The sequence below is a fragment of the Salmo salar genome, chromosome ssa07, assembly GCF_905237065.1.
Source record: "Salmo salar chromosome ssa07, Ssal_v3.1, whole genome shotgun sequence".
Classification (NCBI taxonomy): Eukaryota; Metazoa; Chordata; class Actinopteri; order Salmoniformes; family Salmonidae; genus Salmo; species Salmo salar.
Window position 1 is genome coordinate 14,899,197 of NC_059448.1, and position 22,165 is coordinate 14,921,361.

General features: G+C 46.7%; 1 protein-coding gene across 8 annotated transcripts in view; it reads left to right on the top strand.

Annotated features, from left to right (window-relative positions):
• The window catches only part of LOC106608688 (neurexin-2), a 1,106,898-nt gene that overhangs the window by 1,037,331 nt on the left and 47,402 nt on the right, over positions 1–22,165 (top strand). For all 8 annotated transcript variants that reach the window (XM_045721575.1, XM_045721576.1, XM_045721574.1 and 5 more), the window contains one exon: positions 4,295–4,466. In XM_045721575.1, coding sequence (XP_045577531.1) covers positions 4,295–4,466 — 172 coding nt within the window. The remainder of the gene's footprint in view (positions 1–4,294; positions 4,467–22,165) is intronic.

Here is a 22,165-nt window from a genome sequence, read left to right on the forward strand (position 1 = left end):
ACCACAGAGAGGTGTTTATATTCCACCACAGAGAGGTGTGTATTCCACCACAGAGAGGTGTGTATTCCACCACAGAGAGGTGTGTATTCCACCACAGAGAGGTGTTTATATTCCACCACAGAGAGGTGTTTATATTCCACCACAGAGAGGTGTTTATATTCCACCACAGAGAGGTGTGTATTCCACCACAGAGAGGTGTGTATTCCACCACAGAGAGGTGTGTATTCCACCACAGAGAGGTGTTTATATTCCACCACAGAGAGGTGTTTATATTCCACCACAGAGAGGTGTTTATATTCCACCACAGAGAGGTGTGTATTCCACCACAGAGAGGTGTGTATTCCATCACAGAGAGGTGTGTATTCCATCACAGAGAGGTGTTTATATTCCACCACAGAGAGGTGTATATATTCCACCACAGAGAGGTGTTTATATTCCACCACAGAGAGGTGTGTATTCCACCCCCGAGAGGTGTGTATTCCATCACAGAGAGATGTGTATTCCACCACAGAGAGGTGTGTATTCCACCACAGAGAGATGTGTATTCCATCACAGAGAGATGTGTATTCCACCACAGAGAGGTGTGTATTCCACCACAGAGAGATGTGTATTCCACCACAGAGAGATGTGTATTCCACCACAGAGAGGTGTGTATTCCACCACAGAGAGATGTGTATTCCACCACAGAGAGATGTGTATTCCACCACAGAGAGGTGTGTATTCCACCACAGAGAGGTGTGTATTCCACCACAGAGAGGTGTGTATTCCACCACAGAGAGGTGTTTATATTCCACCACAGAGAGGTGTTTGTATTCCACCACAGAGATGTGTGTATTCCACCATAGAGAGATGTTTATATTCCACCACAGAGAGGTGTGTATTCCACCACAGAGATGTGTGTATTCCACCATAGAGAGGTGTGTATTCCACCACAGAGAGGTGTGTATTCCACCATAGAGAGGTGTGTACTGTACCTGAGCCATCCTCCCCTTCCCTTCCCTTCCCTTCCCTCTCCCTTCATTTCACTGTTACTGTATGGGCATGACCTCTCCCAGTTATAGGGGATTATGGTTATTTTCCATCCAGAGATATTCCGCATCATCATGATGATGTGGGCAGTGACACTTTCTTCTTGAAAGTCCAATATCTTGAAAACTTGAGTGCTGACACGCTAAACATTTTGGGACTGTATCAACAGTGGACTAATGAAAACAAAATATTGTTTTTGAGTGGAGTCTCCCTTTAATGGAACGGCCATTAAAATGTCATTATGGCAACACAGAAATCACCTTTAAAAAGCAGCGATTCCCGATGGCTGCTTTGTGTAATAGAGTCGATACATTCCCCAGTGCTGTCGAGAGACAAGAAGAAGCCCTAATGTTGAGGAACATTAATGCTAATCTCTCTGTATTCTAATCTCTCACAAATTCTGTTTCCTCCATGCGCTTCCCCCTCTGCTAATACGCAAAACTGGAGATTCATTTCCCTAAGAAAATGATTGCCGAGTGGAACATTGAATTAATTCTTGATGAAAAAGGTAACGCAATTAGCCTTAGCGCTTCATTGTGGGCGGGCAGTGGTGTGACGGGAGAAGTCCTTAGCTACTGTTCACTGCACTCTGTTAGCATTCGGCTAACCTCCGCCATTTTGTTGTTTTTCTCTGGGAGTAAAACAGTGGTTTGATAAAGTGGCATCAATCATCAATTGCCACCATGTCTACTTGTTCTCAGCTATTCAATAGTGGATTTAGACACAGGAAGCCAGGTAGGGCAATATGGATTCTCTGGTCAGTCAATAACTTTAATTGATTGATGAAGTGCGAAGGAGCCATGTACTCTTTGAGGGCTTGAGATTGACATCCCTGCGGTACACTAAGGGACTTAGGTCACCGCTCCATCAGTTTTCCCCCATCAAAGTAGCCGTTTAATGTCAACAATTCAACTCAATGGATATGTATTTTCTATTTAAGCCTCTGTTTTAGTGGGTGCAGTAGGTAACACTATTCAAAATGAACAAGCTTCGGTCACCCGACAGGCTGTTTGATTGGTTACATGTGGCTCAGCCACTGTTGAGCCCTGAAAGACATTAATCATGCTCCGAACACAACCAGTGACAACACCACAATTAGGGTCTTAATCGTCCATGTCACCCATTCGCGCTTCTCGTTGAATAGCATTACTATTTTATCCCGCAGAAGTACGTGTTAGAATGCACAAATTTGACTGTGATCACATAACTCATTAATTTACATCCCAACCTCTTGCTCTTATTTACTCCATTAACTCGATACTTTAGTCCTTTTAACATTTTAGCAGCTATTTTTAAATATTCCTAAAATATTGAATGAATAATTCAAACAGTGCTGCAAGCTAAAGCCATAGTTGAACCTCACAAAATGGTGGCATGCGGGGAAGGTTTTCCGCTAAATAAATCCACATAGCTAATTAGATAACGCGATCAATGGAGATGTTTGCGGAGTGGGGGTCTGGAGCGGACAGATAGTGGCGTGCTGCGCGCCGCGACCCACTCCAGCAAACGAGCTTGACCTCTTGTGTCAAACCAGGAAGTGCTGTGGGAAAAGGCATGGACAGGGGGCCAATGGGAATGAACCGTCTGCCATACCGCAGCAGTGAACACGCACAGCAGAAGCTAGTGTGTGTGTGTGTGTGTGTGTGTGTGTGTGTGTGTGTGTGTGTGTGTGTGTGTGTGTGTGTGTGTGTGTCCCACCATCTCTCCGTGGCAGCCAGAGTAACTCTGTAAATGACTGACCTTTCCTGGGGACTGAGGAGAGGAGGAGAAGGGGTGAGGGGGAGAGAGAAGAGGAGAGGAGGGAGAGAGGGATTAAAGTATCAGATGAACAAAAGGAATACAGTGGAAGAGGCAGAGAAAGTGAGAGAGTAAAGTAATATGGTTGTTTTGTTGCAGGGCATCATCTTCTATGAGTCAGTATACCACCCAACCATGTATTACAGAGCAGTCCTACTGCTACTTTATCATGAATAGCCAATGACAAATAAAATGGTTGGTCATATTAGATATATTGGTTATATTATTGTTGCCAAAACAAAAACTCTCACTTGGTGTCTCTCTCTCCACTGTATTCTACAGTAGTCATGTCAACTCCCTCCACCATGGTTACTACAAGGAGAGGGGGAGGGGGGAGAGGAGAGGAGGAGGGGGGGGTAAAAGAGGGAGTGAGGGATGTGAGAGGAGAGAGAAAGAGGTGGGTAAACTGTAATAAAGTTGAAGCAGTAGGAGGCTGTCAACACTAATAGATGGGAGAGAGAGAGAGCGAGAGAGAGGAGGAGAGTAGAGAGAGAGGAGGAGAGGAAGAGAAGAGAGAGAGGAGGAGAGGATAGAGGAGAGAGAGGAGGAGATGAAGAGGAAAGAGAGAGGAGGAGAGTAGAGAGAGAGAGTGAAAGGGAGAGGAGAGAGAGGAGAAGAGAGGAGGAGAGAGAGGGGGAGAGAGAGAAGAAGAGGAGAGGAGAGAGAGAGGAGGAGAGAGAGGGAGAGGAGAGAGAGAGGAGGAGAGGAGAGAGAGAGGAGGAGAGAGAGGAGGAGAGGAGAGAGAGAGAGAGGAGAGAGAGGAGGAGAGAGAGGAGGAGAGGAGAGGAGAGAGAGGAGGAGAGAGAGGGAGAGAGAGAGGAGGAGAGGAGAGAGAGAGAGAGAGAGAGAGATGAGAGAGAGAGAGGAGGAGAGAGAGGAGGAGAGGAGAGGAGAGGAGAGAGCGAGGGGGAGAGGGAGAGGAGAGAGAGAGGAGAGAGAGAGGAGGAGAGGAGAGAGAGAGAGGAGGAGAGGGAGAGGAAGAGTGGGAGAGGGCCTAAAGAGGGTGATGGATGTTAAATGTAATTGAGTAGTCCATTCTACACTCAACCTGGCTGAAGCATGACTGCACAATATTACGCCTCAACAGTGATCAGAACACACACTGGGACACTGGCCACTGCATGGTACCTGTCATGCTGTAGAAGGTTTATGTTGGACAGACTTTATGGAAATACAATGACATACTTGGATAGCCCTTTCATTTATGTTTAGTAGACCTGGGTTGCTGAACTCCACAAATGTGATGGGTAATCTTTTCTGAGATCTGAAAATAATGTGGCGACAGCTTCCAGAGAAAATGCTGACTGTAGGCTTTAGCTCAGGGTGATAACGTGGTCCTAAGCTCCCCCGGAAGACCTGGACCCGGGTTCGAAACCTGCTTGTTCATATACAGACACTGGACACACCTTTCACCTGTACACACTGAACACAGATGAAACGTACCCTCTCTCTCTCTCTCTCCTTCTAGGAGCAGGGAAGGATCGGCGTCATCTTCAACGTGGGAACGGACGACATCGTCATCGAGGAGAGTGCGGTGATGGTGAGCGATGGCAAATACCACGTGGTGCGCTTCACACGCAGCGGTGGCAACGCTACCCTGCAGGTGGACAGCCAGCCCGTCATCGAACGCTTCCCCTCAGGTAGGACCAGAGGGAGGGAGGAACGGAGGGAGGAACGGAGGGAGGAACGGAGGGAGGGAGGGATTAAAGTATCAGATGAACAAAAGGAATACAGTGGAAGAGGGAGAGAAAGTGAGAGAGTAAAGTAATATGGTTGTTTTGTTGCAGGGCATCATCTTCTATGAGTCAGTATACCACCCAACCATGTATTACAGAGCAGTCCTACTGCTACTTTATCATGAATAGCCAATGACAAATAAAATGGTTGGTCATATTAGATATATTGGTTATATTATTGTTGCCAAAACAAAAACTCTCACTTGGTGTCTCTCTCTCCACTGTATTCTACAGTAGTCATGTCAACTCCCTCCACCATGGTTACTACAAGGAAGACATTTTCTTTTTCGAATCCCAGATCATACTGAGCTGGATCTATCCACACTGTTAGAACCATTATCGCGGAAGGCAAGGAATGATGCAGTAATGGTTGAATTGTCATATTAATAATGATGCTTTTCTTACACACCAATGGGTGTTTCATTAGCCTGGAGGCCATTCTCTTTAGCTAACCCACTCCCTGTAGTCCATGTCATGTGTCTTTGGCAATGACAAGGAGTGGAATGTTAGCTAAAGAGACTGGTTCTCACAGTGTTTCAGAATAATTCAGAAAGGTCTGACTCAAATTGAGGGTTTTCTCCAGTAAAAGTTTGAGCTCGCTGGTTGATTCTCCTGTTCCGTGCCTGTTGTCTCATTCTATAGCGCCAATTACTACTGTCTCTAGGGAATTCATGGTTCGATGAGAAAAAGTTCACAAAAGTTTGTTTATGGTTAACTCTAAGAAAATACACCCACTCCACGGTATGAAATCCCAAACCCTGCCTCTGTGGAGTGATTTCCAGGAGTAACGCGGCCTCTCCCTCCTCTCTGAAAAGTCTAATTGAATGGTTAAGGTAAGGTTTAAGGTTAGGGTTAGGTAAGGGTTATGGTTAAGGTTAGGCTAGCGATGTCTCAAGGATCCCGGATAGCCCTAACCTTCTTCACTCTGGAATCCTCTGTCACCGTGGAGATCCAACTCACACACATTGGCTCCATTGTCTCCTGCAGAGAAAATCTAGATCCTCTCTCCATCCGTCAGCACTAGGACAGAGGTCCATGCATCACAACCAGGAAGAATAGAACACCGAATACAACACAAGAGTAGAACACAGAATAGAACACCGAAGAATAGAACACAGAATAGAACACAGAACAATAGAACACAGAATAGAAGACAGAATAGAACACAAAATAGAACACAGAATAGAACACAGAAGAATAGAACACAGAATAGAACACAGAAGAATAGATCACAGAAGAATAGAACACAGAAGAGTAGAACACAGAATAATAGAACACAGAATAGAACACAGAAGAATAGAACACAGAAGAATAGATCACAGAAGAATAGAACACAGAAGAATAGAACACAGAAGAATAGAACACAGAACAATAGAACACAGAACAATAGAACACAGAATAGAACACAGAAGAATAGATCACAGAAGAAGAGATCACAGAAGAAGAGATCACAGAAGAATAGAACACAGAAGAATAGAACACAGAATAGAACACAGAAGAAGAGATCACAGAATAGAACACAGAAGAAGAGATCACAGAATAGAACACAGAATAGAACACAGAAGAATAGAACACAGAAGAATAGAACACAGAATATTAGAACACAGAGGAAGCGATCACAGAAGAATAGAACACAAAAGAATAGAACACAGAATAGAACACAGAATATTAGAACACAGAAGAAGAGATCACAGAATAATAGAACACTGAATAGATCACTGAATAGAACACAGAAGAATAGAACACTGAATAATAGAACACTGAATAATAGAACACAGAAGAATAGAACACAGAAGAATAGAACACAGAAGAATAGAACACGGTAGCCGGGCAGCCTGTTGACACCAGCATGTTATCTCTGACTTTCATTTCCTTGTAATTGAATTCGGAGGCCTCTTTTCTTCCTCTGTTGTTGTTGTTGTTGTTGTTATTTTGTCAGTCGAGCGTTTCTCTTTTTCTCTCCCCTCCTGCTGATCGAGGTTTTGGAGTTTGTTTGTTTGTTGGTTTAGTTGTTGGGGCTGATGCTATTGTTGCGTTGTGTGTTTGGGGTGCGGTAGAGGAGGAGGAGGAGGATATGAGGGGGAACGAGGGGAACGAGGGGGGGCGCTAGGTAGATTATCTTTACTCATTTATGATGTTGGCTACATACACAGTCTATTTAGAGTGGCTCTTTCTGTCTCAAGTCTTCCTGAGGAAAAGCGGAGCTGCTGCACATTAGGAGTGCAAAGCTCTGATGGGACGGAGGGATAGAAGAAAGGAGGTAGGAGGTTGGAAGGGGGACTTCTAATTAACCCAGGGAGTGTGTGAAGTGAAATAGGGGAGAGGGGTACATTTTAAGAAGGAGGAAAAATGGCGTCGGAACAGAAGCCTGTGACACAAATTATTATTAATCCACTGAGTTTGTCTGAAGGAATCCCTCCAAAAAATGGAACAGAATTTACTTATGAACGTACGTCACAAGTCATACAATGGTAGACCTGTGTGGACATAGCGCATTCAAGGCACCAGAATGGTGATACAGATCAAAAGCTTTTATTACAATGAATGATCTATCGGGGAGAATATGTCATATGCCCCGGTCGACCAAGAACCAGATCAACTGCCGATGCAGACTGAATGGCCACAGTCGAACTATTTCCAGATAAAGATTAAAAATGCGGTCAGGATTCTCCATTAATGTATATCTGGCTGATTTATTTCTGTCTACACTATAGGAAAATGGTCTCTCATGGCCATTTTGAATCAGTGCAGAGAGCCTCTCTGTGCAGCCATAGCGTCTGTGAATGCATGTGCATGTTCCCGGCCGAAACGGTTCGTTAGAGTCGGTGCATATTATTATGACGACATTTTGTGACGTTTTTGTTGGTTTTGGATTTCGGCGAGGGCTTTTTCAGGTTGAACGGGCACACAACCTTTTCTCTTGAGGCAAGCTGAAGTCGGTAGCCTGAAGTCTACACCCCTTCGTCGGTGATTGGTCAATAGTAGGGATTCTTCAGTCTTTGTTGTCATTCAACGAGAGACAACACGTTTTCATGCACATATTTTCATTGAGAAAAAAGCTGGCTGGCTGGAGGAGATGAGGGGGACTCCTCCTCATCTCCTAGACTGTGGGCAGGTGATTTGGAGGGCAACCGGTAACGGGGACAGACCGGGGAAAGATAAGCTCTCCCAGAGGAGGGAGGGAGGGAAGGGGTAGAGGGGGGGTTCGCTGTCATAGCATTACAGTGAGCTGAGGTACTAGCTGAAGAAGTAAAAAAAACACACATATTACATTGGAAGACCACCGTCCTTGGTGTGAAAGTAAAATATTAACCATTGACTAAGAGAGAACAGGTACTGGCTTTCTGAAAAGAATCAATTTTACATCTTGGGTTTTGAGAACTGGCCTCAGTTCAACTGCAGCAAATAGCAACCATTCAACCACCTCAGCATCAGATCCCCAAGGTAGGCTTTAAAAGAACAGGAAGTGTGAAGAAGCCGTGGTGGGCCAAACATTCAACCACCTCAGCTTCAGATCCCCAAGGTAGGCTTTAAAAGAACAGGAAGTGTGAGGAAGCCGTGGTGGGCCAAACATTCAACCACCTCAGCTTCAGATCCCCAAGGTAGGCATTAAAAGAACAGGAAGTGTGAGGAAGCCGTGGTGGGCCAAACATTCAACAACCAAATACCTTTTGTTTAATATTTTTGGGGGAAAGCGCTAGAGTTGATGCAGTTGCTCCGTACTCTGTGTGTGTGTGTGTGTGTGTGTGTGTGTGTGTGTGTGTGTGTGTGTGTGTGTGTGTGTGTGTGTGTGTGTGTGTGTGTGTGTGTGTGTGTGTGTGTGTGTGTGCGTGTGTGCGTGTGTGCGTGTGTGTGTGTGTGTGTGTGTGTGTGCGTGCGTGCGTGCGTGCCACAGCATACCCCAGCCTAGACAGAGGACAGACATGAAGTGACATAGTAACACCCCTGTCCCCTCCAGTCCCTCAGAACAGCATTATTGAAATCTTCTCCCCAGATGCAGGCCCAATAAAACCATCATGGTCTCACACAGAGATAAGGTCAGACAGATGGGGTATCTCTCCATATGGGCCACTATTTCCCTCAGATTGGTTTTACACCTATGTTTGTTTTTCTGTCAGTAAGAAGTGATGGAGACTAGAGCAGGACAGTTATCTCTATAAGAAGTAGGAAGTTGTCTCGGTTTAGTGTTGATGGTAGAGCAGGACAGTTATCTCTATAGAGCAGGACAGTTATCTCTATAGATCAGGACAGTTATCTCTATAGAGCAGGACAGTTATCTCTATAAGAAGTAGGAAGTAGTCTCAGGTTAGTGTTGATGGTAGAGCAGGACAGTTATACATTTACATTTTACATTTTAGCCATTTAGCAGACGCTCTTATCCAGAGCGACTTACAAATTGGTGCATTCACCTATAATATCCAGTGGAACAACCACTTTACAATAGTGCATCTAAATCTTTTAAGGGGGGGGGTTAGAAGGATTACCTTATCCTAACCCAGGTATTCCTTGAAGAGGTGGGGTTTCAGGTGTCTCCGGAAGGTGGTGATTGACTCCGCTGTCCTGGCGTCGTGAGGGAGCTTGTTCCACCATTGGGGTGCCAGAGCAGCGAACAGTTTTGACTGGGCTGAGCGGGAACTGTGCTTCCTCAGAGGTAGGGAGGCGAGCAGGCCAGAGGTGGATGAACGGAGTGCCCTTGTTTGGGTGTAGGGCCTGATCAGAGCCTGAAGGTACGGAGGTGCCGTTCCCCTAACAGCTCCGTAGGCAAGCACCATGGTCTTGTAGCGGATGCGAGCTTCGACTGGAAGCCAGTGGAGAGAGCGGAGGAGCGGGGTGGCGTGAGAGAACTTGGGAAGGTTGAACACCAGACGGGCTGCGGCGTTCTGGATGAGTTGTAGGGGTTTAATGGCACAGGCAGGGTGCCCAGCCAACAGCGAGTTGCAGTAATCCAGACGGGAGATGACAAGTGCCTGGATTAGGACCTGCGCCGCTTCCTGTGTGAGGCAGGGTCGTACTCTGCGAATGTTGTAGAGCATGAACCTACAGGATCGGGTCACCGCCTTGATGTTGGTGGAGAACGACAGGGTGTTGTCCAGGGTCACACCAAGGTTCTTAGCACTCTGGGAGGAGGACACAAGGGAGTTGTCAACCGTGATGGCGAGATCATGGAACGGGCAGTCCTTCCCCGGGAGGAAGAGCAGCTCCGTCTTGCCGAGGTTCAGCTTGAGGTGGTGATCCGTCATCCACACTGATATGTCTGCCAGACATGCAGAGATGCGATTCGCCACCTGGTTGTCAGAAGGGGGAAAGGAGAAGATTAATTGTGTGTCATCTGCATAGCAATGATATGAGAGACCATGTGAGGATATGACAGAGCCAAGTGACTTGGTGTATAGCGAGAATAGGAGTGGGCCAAGAACAGAGCCCTGGGGGACACCAGTGGTGAGAGCACGTGGTGCGGAGACAGATTCTCGCCACGCCACCTGGTAGGAGCGACCTGTCAGGTAGGACGCAATCCAAGCGTGCGCGGTGCCAGAGATGCCCAGCTCGGAGAGGGTGGAGAGGAGGATCTGATGGTTCACGGTATCAAAGGCAGCAGATAGGTCTAGAAGGATGAGAGCAGAGGAGAGAGAGTTAGCTTTAGCAGTGCGGAGAGCCTCCGTGACACAGAGAAGAGCAGTCTCAGTTGAATGCCCAGTCTTGAAACCTGACTGATTAGGATCAAGAAGGTCATTCTGAGAGAGATAGCAAGAGAGCTGGCCAAGCACGGCGCGTTCAAGAGTTTTGGAGAGAAAGGAAAGAAGGGATACTGGCCTGTAGTTGTTGACATCGGAGGGGTCGAGTGTAGGTTTTTTCAGAAGGGGTGCAACTCTCGCTCTCTTGAAGACGGAAGGGACGTAGCCAGCGGTCAAGGATGCGTTGATGAGCGAGGTGAGGTAGGGGAGAAGGTCTCCGGAAATGGTCTGGAGAAGAGAGGAGGGGATAGGGTCAAGTGGGCAGGTTGTTGGGCGGCCGGCCGTCACAAGACGCGAGATTTCATCTGGAGAGAGAGGGGAGAAAGAGGTCAAAGCACAGGGTAGGGCAGTGTGAGCAGGACCAGCAGTGTCGTTTGACTTAGCAAACGAGGATCGGATGTCGTCAACCTTCTTTTCAAAATGGTTGACGAAGTCATCCGCAGAGAGGGAGGAGGGGGGGGGGGAGGGGAGGATTCAGGAGGGAGGAGAAGGTAGCAAAGAGCTTCCTAGGGTTAGAGGCAGATGCTTGGAGTTTAGAGTGGTAGAAAGTGGCTTTAGCAGCAGAGACAGAAGAGGAAAATGTAGAGAGGAGGGAGTGAAAGGATGCCAGGTCCGCAGGGGAGGCGAGTTTTCCTCCATTTCCGCTCGGCTGCCCGGAGCCCTGTTCTGTGAGCTCGCAGTGAGTCGTCGAGCCACGGAGCAGGAGGGGAGGACCGAGCCGGCCTGGAGGATAGGGGACAGAGGAAATCAAAGGATGCAGAGAGGGAGGAGAGGAGGGTTGAGGAGGCAGAATCAGGAGATAGGTTGGAGAAGGTTTGAGCAGAGGGAAGAGATGATAGGATGGAAGAGGAGAGAGTAGCGGGAGAGAGAGAGCGAAGGTTGGGACGGCGCAATACCATCCGAGTAGGGGGAGAGTGAGAAGTGTTGGATGAGAGCGAGAGGGAAAAGGATACAAGGTAGTGGTCGGAGACTTGGAGGGGAGTTGCAATGAGATTAGTGGAAGAACAGCATCTAGTAAAGATGAGGTCAAGCGTATTGCCTGCCTTGTGAGTAGGGGGGGGAAGGTGAGAGGGTGAGGTCGAAAGAGGAGAGGAGTGGAAAGAAGGAGGCAGAGAGGAATGAGTCGAAGGTAGACGTGGGGAGGTTAAAGTCACCCAGAACTGTGAGAGGTGAGCCATCCTCAGGAAAGGAACTTATCAAGGCGTCAAGCTCATTGATGAACTCTCCAAGGGAACCTGGAGGGCGATAAATGATAAGGATGTTAAGCTTGAAAGGGCTGGTAACTGTGACAGCATGGAATTCAAATGAGGAGATAGACAGATGGGTCAGGGGAGAAAGAGAGAATGTCCACTTGGGAGAGATGAGGATTCCAGTGCCACCACCCCGCTGGCTCGATGCTCTAGGGGTATGCGAGAACACGTAGTCAGACGAGGAGAGAGCAGTAGGAGTAGCAGTGTTATCTGTGGTGATCCATGTTTCCGTCAGCGCCAGGAAGTCTAGGGACTGGAGGGTAGCATAGGCTGAGATGAACTCAGCCTTGTTGGCCGCAGACCGGCAGTTCCAGAGGCTGCCGGAGACCTGGAACTCCACGTGGGTCGTGCGCGCTGGGACCACCAGGTTAGAGTGGCAGCGGCCACGCGGTGTGGAGCGTTTGTATGGCCTGTGCAGAGGAGAGAGAACAGGGATAGGCAGACACATAGTAGACAAGCTACAGAAGAGGCTACGCTAATGCAAATGAGATTGGAGTGACAAGTGGACTACACGTCTCGAATGTTCAGGAAGTTAAGCTTACGTTGCAAAAATGTTATTGACTAAGATGATACAGTACTGCTGGCTGGTGGAGTAGGCTAGCTAGCAGTGGCTGCGTTGTTGACTTTGAACGTGTAGCTGGCTAGGTAACCTCGGTAGTTTCAGTACTACACCTTGTCATGATACAAAGCAACTTTGTAGCTAGCTAGCTAACATAACACTAATCAAGACGTTCCTTGTAGTGTATTTAGTTTCAACAATGCTGCTCGTCGGTAATAGTTGGCTAGGTTAGGAAAAATGGCGTCGCGGGGGACGGAAATAGCTGGCTAGCTAACCTCGATGGCTGGCTAGCTAACAATTATCAATTAACAATTATCAAGTTATGACAAAGACAACTAGGTAGCTAGCTAGGTAACACTGCACTAGTCTAATCGTTCCGTTGTTTAGTATTAGTAACTACAGCGCTGCTAGTCGGTAACGGATGGCTAGCTGGCAGTGGGTTAATGATGACTAGGTGTGTTGAGTAAGTCTGTCCTGCTCTACCATCAACACTAAACCGAGACTACTTCCTACTTCTTATAGAGATAACTGTCCTGCTCTATAGAGCAGGACAGTTATCTCTATAGAGCAGGACAGTTATCTCTATAGAGCAGGACAGTTATCTCTATAGAGCAGGACAGTTATCTCTATAGAGCAGGACAGTTATCTCTATAAGAAGTAGGAAGTAGTCTCGGTTTAGTGTTGATGGTAGAGCAGGACAGTTATCTCTATAGAGCAGGACAGTTATCTCTATAGAGCAGGACAGTTATCTCTATATAGCAGGACAGTTATCTCTATAAGAAGTAGGAAGTAGTCTCAGGGTTAGTGTTGATGGTAGAGCAGGACAGTTATCTCTATAGAGCAGGACAGTTATCTCTATAAGAAGTAGGAAGTAGTCTCACAGTAGTGTGGGCGTGAGATAGGTCTTTCCTCAGATAGACCGATTGATATCTCCACAACCAAGCTAACGTACAACAACAAGATGTTGATGAAGTTTTTGCATTTTAGTCGACTGGTTGCAGAGCCTCAGGAGCTCAAGGTTTAGGAATCTTGTGTTCTAATGGCCAAGTTCCCATATAACAGGTTTCCTCCTCTCCCCTGGTTATATAATGGTGTTCCACACAGTGTGAGTGTCTCTCCTCCTCCTCTGTCGTGGAAGTCTATGAAACGAGGCGCACTAAGCATTACATTTAGCAAGATGACTATAATTGTATTTAAGTTGCAACTAAGAATATTGCTCTGGTCTAGTGTGTACAGTATGTTTCTATGTGCTTCTATCTACAGCACCAGCCGAGGATTACCAGGAGCAGTAGCATTGTGTTCCTTACATTACTAGTTACATTGTCATCCCACATTCAATTCCCTATAGCAGGGCTGTCTCCAGATGACTGCCATATCTGTCGCCTCGTAACTACATCATTATGACCAGTTGAGTACACACTGTCCCAACACACTTTCCTGATCCAGGGTGTTTTCAGAACACCACCAGTAAAGCTGTCTCATGGCTTTGGCTCCTGGCTGTGCCTGAGAAGAAAGGAGCTTAGAGAGAGAGAGAGAGAGATAAACATTTTGAGGTACATAGAGAGAGGGGGAGGAAGAGGGAAGTGGGGAAAGAGTTAGGTAGGGAAGGAAGTGGTGAAAATAGAATGAGAGCGAGGAGAGATGAAGGAGAGAGAGAGAGAGAAAGAGAGAGAGAGAGAGAGATGAAGGGGAGAGAGAGAGCGAGAGAGGGAGGGAGAAGAAAAAGGAGAGGTGCACAGAGAGAGGGGGGCGCAAGAGGAGAGAGGGGAGTGTTTCCGTAGCGATGTTTCCGTAGCGATATCCCTCTACCCTCAGAATGAGAGGTGATAATTGTGAGGTGATAATGAGAGGTGATAATTGTGATAATTCACTGTATCACCATTCCAGTGGGTCAGAAGTTTACATACACTAAGTTGACTGTGCCTTTAAACAGCTTGGAGAATTCCAGAAAATTATGTCATGGCTTTAGAAGCTTCTGATAGGCTAATTGACATCATTTGAGTCAATTGGAGGTGTACCTGTGGATGTATTTAAAGGACTACCTTCAAACTCAGTGCCTCTTTGCTTGACATTATGGGAAAATCAAAAGAAATCAGTCAAGACCTCAGAAAGTCTGGTTCATCCTTGGGAGAAATTTCCAAACGCCTGAAGGTACCACGTTCATCTGTACAAACAATAGTACGCAAGTATAAACACCATGGGACCATGCAGCCGTCATACCGCTCAGGAACGAGATGCGTTCTGTCTCCTAGAGATGAGCGTACTTTGTTGCGAAAATTCAAAAGGAATCCCAGAACAACAGCAAAGGACCTTGTGAAGATGCTGGAGGAAACAGGTACAAAGTATCTATATCCACAGTTAAATGAGTCCTATATCGACATAACCTGAAAGGCCGCTCAGCAAGGAAGAAGCCACTGCTCCAAAACCGCCATAAAAAAGCCAGACTACGGTTTGCAACTGCACATGGGGACAAAGATTGTACTTTTTGGAGAAATGTCCTCTGTTCTGATGAAACAAAAATAGAACTGTTTGGCCATAATGACCATCGTTATGTTTGGAGGAAAAAGGGGGAAGCTTGCAAGCCGAAGAACACCATCCCAACCGTGAAGCATGGGGGTGGCAGCATCATGTTGTGGTGGTGCTTTGCTGCAGGACGGACTGGTGCGCGTCACAAAATAGATGGCATCATGAGGGAGGAAAATTATGTGGATATATTGAGGCAACATCTCAAGACATCAGTCAGGAAGTTAAAGCTTGGTCGCAAATGGGTCTTCAAAATGGACAATGACCCCAAGCATACTTCCAAAGTTGTTGCAAAATGGCTTAAAGGCAACAAAGTCAAGGTATTGGAGTGGCCATCACAAAGCCCTGACCTCAATCCCATAGAAAATGTGTGGGCAGAACTGAAAAAGTGTGTGCGAGCAAGGAGGCCTACAAACCTGACTCAGTTACACCAGCTCTGTCAGGAGGAATGGGCCAAAATTCACCCAACTTAATGTGGGAAGCTTGTGGAAGGCTACCTGAAACGTTTGACCCAAGTTAAACAATTTAAAGGCAATGCTACCAAATACTAATCGAGTGTATGTAAACTTCTGACCCACTGGGAATGTGATGAAAGAAATAAAAGATGAAATAAATCATTCTCTCTACTATAATTCTGACATTTCACATTCTTAAAATAAAGTGGTGATCCTAACTGACCTAAGACAATTTTTACTATGATTAAATGTCAGGAATTGTGAAAAACTGAGTTTAATGTATTTGGCTAAGGTGTATGTAAACTTCCGACTTCAACTGTAGATTGAGATGACACACATTCACTTACGGATGACACACATTCACTTACGGATGACACACACACGTAAGCTAAGCATCAGACGCTCGTAGCCTCCTTGTCGTGTGGTAGAAATTCAGCTAAAGTACATCTGAGAAGGAAGTGCTGAGGTAAAGAGAAGAAAGAGTTGGAAACAGAGAAAAAGAGAGAGAAGAGTGAGAGAGAAAAAATGGAAAGAGATAGAGATACAAAACAGTGGGAAACAGAAAGAGTGAAAAAGAGAGAAAGAAACATAAAAAGAGAAAGATACAGAGTGGGAAACGTAGAGAAATAAAAAAAGGAGATAGAATGACTATTTTCTGCCTCCCCTGTGCTCTTGCTGCCAGGCATTTAACAGAAGTGGCTGAGTGCTGACCCATACTGAACCCGCAGACTGGAGCAGGAGCGAGAGAGAGAGAACCAGAGAGCCAGGGTGTTTGAGCAGCTCAGTCCTCCCAGCCACGGGTCTCTTTGTCCCAGCCTCACAGAGGTCTGCACAGGAGGAGCCTGCAGAGCAGCTCAAACCTTTTAAAGTCTACCTGCCTTTCTTTACCCTTTCTTAACTCCAAGCCTCTCTAACTGCAAGGGGATGAGAGAGAGGGAGCGAGACAGGGAGAGAAAGGGGGGATGAGAGACAGCGAGAGAGAGGGAGAGAAAGAGCGAGAGAAAGAGAGCAAGAAAAAGGAGCACAAATGAACAAGAGAGAGGGGGAGGGAGTGATGGCACAAAAGAATGACAGGAGAGGGAGAAAGAGAGTTGTGAGGAGGCCAGGTCTCTGAGCAGCTCAGCACTTCTCTTCCCTCCACCAAAGGCTTTAAGGGCCCAGCCGTGCCTGTCTTAAGTGCCAGTGTACCAGGGGGCATGGACGTGGCAGTCTGGCAGGGCTTAGACAGACTGGCTCCAGCTTAGGGAACACTAGGTCAGGAACACACAGCCATAGGCTCTGCCCCCCTAGTTTGCTACTTGGAGTAGAATGGTGTAGAACTTGAACCGTATAGCAGTTGTGCAATGTGAAGACTCAGAGTGCAGTAGAACTTCAATACTTGAACCCTAGCAATGTGACTTTGATGCTCCACTGAGCTAAATGGAACGGGGATGGATAAATGATGCATTATGGGTAGGATTTATTATTTAGGAGTGCTATGATGTACTTGGAGGATGGCCATTTCCTATAGGACAGTGGTTTCAGATGAACGTGCTCCAATGATATTAGATCAGTATTTCTGGTAGGGTATAGAGTGGGTTGTTTAGCACTTATAAGCACTTTTCATGGATAGCTTTTGTTTGATGTTAGAGTTGAGTGACAATATGGCAGACCACCTCCAACCTAGTCATTGGACTGAATTCCAGTCAAATCAGATGTGTATAAAATGTTATTGAAAGGTGGGAAAAGGATGTCATTGATGTAACATTGCAGATTATTGAGAGTAGGCCAGCTCTGACAAACTGTGCCACAACTATATTGACAGCAGGGTGACATGTTCTCCTTGGTTGGTGTGGGAGCCTATAGGGACTCACGGTTCACAGACATGGTATGCTCTGATTGGATCTTTCACAGTAGGACAGTGGTCCAATTACAGGGCCTGTGTGGCTGGGGGACGGGCACCCTCTGCATCTGGTTTTCAGGGGAATTGGAAAGAGTCCCTGTGATGGAACGGGAGGGGGACGGGAGGGGAACGGGAGGGGTCGGGACGGGAGGGGAACGGGAGGGGTCGGGACGGGAGGGGAACGGGAGGGGTCGGGACGGGAGGGGAACGGGAGGGGTCGGGACGGGAGGGGAACGGGAGGGGTCGGGACGGGAGGGGAACGGGAGGGGTCGGGACGGGAGGGGAACGGGAGGGGTCGGGACGGGGGGAATGGGAGGGGTCGGGACGGGACGGGAATGGGAGGGGTCGGGACGGGAGGGGAACGGGAGGGGTCGGGACGGGAGGGGAACGGGAGGGGTCGGGAGGGAGGGAGATGGGAGGGGGACGGGGGGGTATAGGATGGGTATGGGAGGGGGACGGGAGGGGAACAGGAGGGGGACGGGAGGGGAAGGGGACTGGACGGGAGGGAGGGAGGGAGATGGGAGGGGGACAGGGGGGTATAGGATGGGTACGGGAGGGGGACGGGAGGGGAACAGGAGGGGGACGGGAGGGGGACGGTAGGGGGGACAAGAGGGGTCAGGATGGGAGGGGGATGGGAGGGGAACAGGAGGGGGACGGGAGGGGGACGGTAGGGGGGACAAGAGGGGTCAGGATGGGAGGGGGATGGGAGGGGAAGGGGACTGGACGGGAGGGAGGGAGGGAGATGGGAGGGGGACAAGGGGGGGTATAGGATGGAGTACGGGAGGGGGACGGGAGGGGAACAGGAGGGGTCGGGAGGGGAAGGGGACAAGAGGGGGACGGGAGGGGAGGGAGGGAGATGGGAGGGGGGGGTATAGGATGGGTACGGGAGGGGGACGGGAAGGGGATGGGAGGGGTACGGGAGAGGTACGGGGGGAGGGGAAGGGGACTGGAGGTGGACGGGAGGGGGACAGGAGCCCTCATCAGGGAGACGGAGAGACAAGGAAAAGATTACTTAAGCTAAGTGGGCTAACCCAGTCTACTTTGAAACAAAAGTATACACCTCACACACATGGTTATGGGTTTAAAGAAAGAAGACACCTGTACCATGCAGATATACAGTTGAAATGTATTCAGTTTTGAGTTTGTATCCCAATATTATGCTTTATATACGTCACAGAAGACTGAAATATAACAAAACCGTTTGACATAGAAACACCAGATTTTCGGCAGGTTTTTGAAGTAATCTTTATTAATTATGAAATATATGCATTACAATGGGAGGCAGAGAGAGAGAGAGAGAGATTCCAGATGTGTGTCCTGTCCAAGGGCATCTGTCTGCAAGGGAGAGATGATATATGTAGATTTGATATCCCACCACACACATACCTCTCCCCATGGTGCTAGTCAATCACGCTTCCCTTGCCCTTCCCCTGGCATCACCAGCCTCCCCGGTTGCCAGGCGCTGCCCACCACAGCCATGAATCTAACCCAGGCATCCGCTCTGGGCTACCGGAGAGGGCAAGCTAGCCTGCGGCCTTCTAGGCATGGTGGTCCTCTCTCTCTTTGTCAGTTACCTTGGCTACTCAGTGTTCAGTCCCTGTTTAGCTAAAGATCTATTAGTAATGCTAGAGCATAGAGTTATATAGAGTATATTCTACAGGTAACCTCCAACATAAAGTATTTTAACAGGGCATTGGGCCACCACAAGCCAAAAGAGCTTCAATGCACCTTGGCATAGATTCTACAAGTGTCTGGAACTCTATTTGGAGGGATGCGACACCATCCTTCCATGAGAAATTCCATCATTTGTTGTTTTGTTGATGGTGGTGGAAAACGCTCCAGAATCTCCCATAACTGTTTAATTGGGTTGAGATCTGGTGACTGAGACAGCCATGTCATATGGTTTACATCGTTTTCATGCTCATCAAACCATTGAGTGACCACTCGTGGCCTGTGGATGGGGGCATTGTCATCCTATGGGGGCATAGCCATGGTAGCCAAAATAATGGGCTGCCCAGCATTTTTATACATGACCCTAAGCATGATGGGATGATAATTGCTTAATGAAATCAGAAACCACACCCTTGTTTCATTATACTTTGTATCCCTCATTTACTCAACTGCCCTATTATTTTGGCAGTTGCCTGTACATTCTGACTCACCAACATACCCAAGAGCTAGCTAATTATACTGGTGGAGGAGAAAAGCTCCCCACACTCACTCATGCATTATTGCTTCTCTAGAGAGACACATATCAACACATACTGTGTAGTGGACACACTTACACACACACACACTTACACACTTACACACACACACACACACACACACACACACACACACACACACACACACACACACACACACACACACACACACACACACACACACACACACACACACACACACACACACACACACACACACACACACACACACACACAGAAGGAGGGGAAGGGGAGAAGGAGAGGGAAGGGGAGAATGAGGGGGAAGGGAAAAGGAGGGGCAGAAGGAGAATGAGGGGGAGGGGATAAGGAGGGGAGGAGAGAAGGAGAGGAGAAGGAGATTGGATTGAGGATGGACAATAGGAACACACATGCATGTAGTAGGTGCACACACACACACACACACACACACACAGTACCAGTCACACCGACTCATTCAAGGGATTTTCTTGATTTGTACTTTTTATACGTTGTAGAATAATAGTGAAGACGTCAAAGCTATGAAATAACATATGCTGAGCACATGTTGGCTGCTTTTCCTTCACTCTGAGGTCCAACTCATCTCAAACCAGGTCATTTTAGCACTCCATCCCTCTTCTTCTAGGTCAAATAGCCCTTACACAGCCTGAGGTGTGTTTGGGGTCATTGTCCTGTTGAAAAACAAATGATAGTCCCACTAAGCACAAATCAGATGGGATGGTATATTGCTGCAGAATGCTGTGGTAGCCATGCTGGTTAAGTGTGCCTTGAATTCTAAATAAATCACAGACAGTGTCATCAGCAAAGCACCTCCACACCATCACACCTCCTCCTCCATGCTTCACGGTGGGAACCACGCATACGGAGATCATCTATTCACCTGCTCTGCGTCTCACAGAGACACGGCGGTTGGAACCAAAAATCTCAAATTTGGACTCATCAAACCAAAGGACAGATTTCCACCAGTCTAATGTCCATTGCTCGTGTTTCTTGGCCAAGCAAGTCTCTTATTCTTATTGATGTCCTTTAGTAGTGGTTCAACCATGAAGGCCTGATTCACGCCGTCTCCTCTGAACAGTTGATGTTGAGATGTGTCTGTTACTTGAACTCTGCGAAGCATTAATTTGGGCTGCAATTTCTGAGGTCAGTTAACTCTAATGAACTTATACAGCAGAGGTAACTCTGGGTCTTCCTTTCCTGTGGCGGTCCTCATGAGAGCCAGTTTTATCATAGTGCATGATGGTTTTTCCAAATTGACTGACCTTTATGTCTTAAAGAGTTGATGGACTGTCATTTCTCTTTCCTTATTTGAGCTGTTCTTGCCATAATATGGACTTAGTCTTTTACCAAATAGGGCTATCCGCTGTATACCACCCCTACCTTGTCACAACACAACTGAAATGGCTCATGCGCATTAAGAAGGAAAGAAATTCCACAAATTCACTTTTATCAAGGCACACCTGTAAATTGAAATGCGTTTCAGGTCATGAAGCTGGTTGAGAGAATGCCAAGAGCGTGCAGAGTTGTCATGAAGGCAAATGGTGGCTACTTTGAAGAATCTCAAATATAAAATATATTTTGATTTGTTTAACACTTTTTGTGGTTACTACATGATTCCATATGTATTATTTCATAGTTTTGATGTCTTCACTATTATTCTACAATGTAGAAAATAGTAAAAATAAAGAAAAACCCTTGAATGAGTAGGTGTGTCCAAACTTTTGACTGGTACTGTAGGTAGTCACACTCTTTTACTGCATCATAGCTGCAACTAAAACCCACTCAAGGCACCCCTTGAAAGTGCATTGCGTAATTTATCCTTACAGTGGAGGTGGGTCAAAACAGATCCACATGGACCCAAACACTCTTTTTTATATATACGCACTACCATTCAAAAGTTTGGGGTCACTTAGAAATGTTCTTGTTTTTGAAAGAAAAGCTAATTTTTGGTCCGTTAAAATAACATAAAATTGATCAGAAATACAGTGTAGACATTTAATAGTACCCGCAAAACACCAGTCTCAACGTCAAGAGTGAAGAGGCGACTCCGGGATGCTGGCCTTCTATAGGCAGAGTTGCAAAGAAATAGCCATATCTCAGACTGGCCAATAAAAATAACAGATTAAGATGGGCAAAAGAACACAGACACTGGACAGAGGAACTCTGCCTAGAAGGCCAGCATCCCGGAGTCGCCTCTTCACTGTTGACGTTGAGACTGGTGTTTTGCGGGTACTATTTAATGAAGCTGCCAGTTGAGGACTTGTGAGGCATCTGTTTCTCAAACTAGACACTCAAATGTACTTGTCCTCTTGCTCAGTTGTGCACTCCCACTCCTCTTTCCATTCTGGTAAGATCCAGTTTGCGCTGTTCTGTGAAGAGAGTAGTACACAGCGTTGTACGAGATCTTCAGTTTCTTGGCGATTTCTCGCACGAAATAGCCTTCATTTCTCAGAACAAGAATAGACTGATGAGTTTCAGAAGAAAGCTATTTGTTTCTGGCCATTTTGAGCCTGTAATCGAACGCACAAATGCTGATGCTCCAGATACTCAACTAGTCTAAAGAAGGCCAGTTTTATTGCTTCTTTAATCAGGACAACGGTTTTCAGCTGTGCTAACATAATTGATAAAGGGTTTTCTAATGATCAATTAGCCCTTTAAAATGATAAACTTGGATTAGCTAACACAACGTGCCATTGGAACACAGGAATGATGGTTGCTGATAATGGGCCTCTGTTCACCTATGTAGATATTCCATACAAAATCTGCCATTTCCAGATACAATAGTCATTTGCTACATTAACAATGTCTAGACTGTATTTCTCAACAATTTGATGTTATTTTAATGGTAAAAAAAAATGGCTTTTTTCAAAAACAACGAGATTTCTAAGTGACCCCAAACTTTTGAATGGTAGTGTATATATATATATTTTTTAACCTTAATTTAACTAAGCAAGTCAGTTAAGAACCCGGCCAAACCTGGACGACGCTGGGCCAGTTG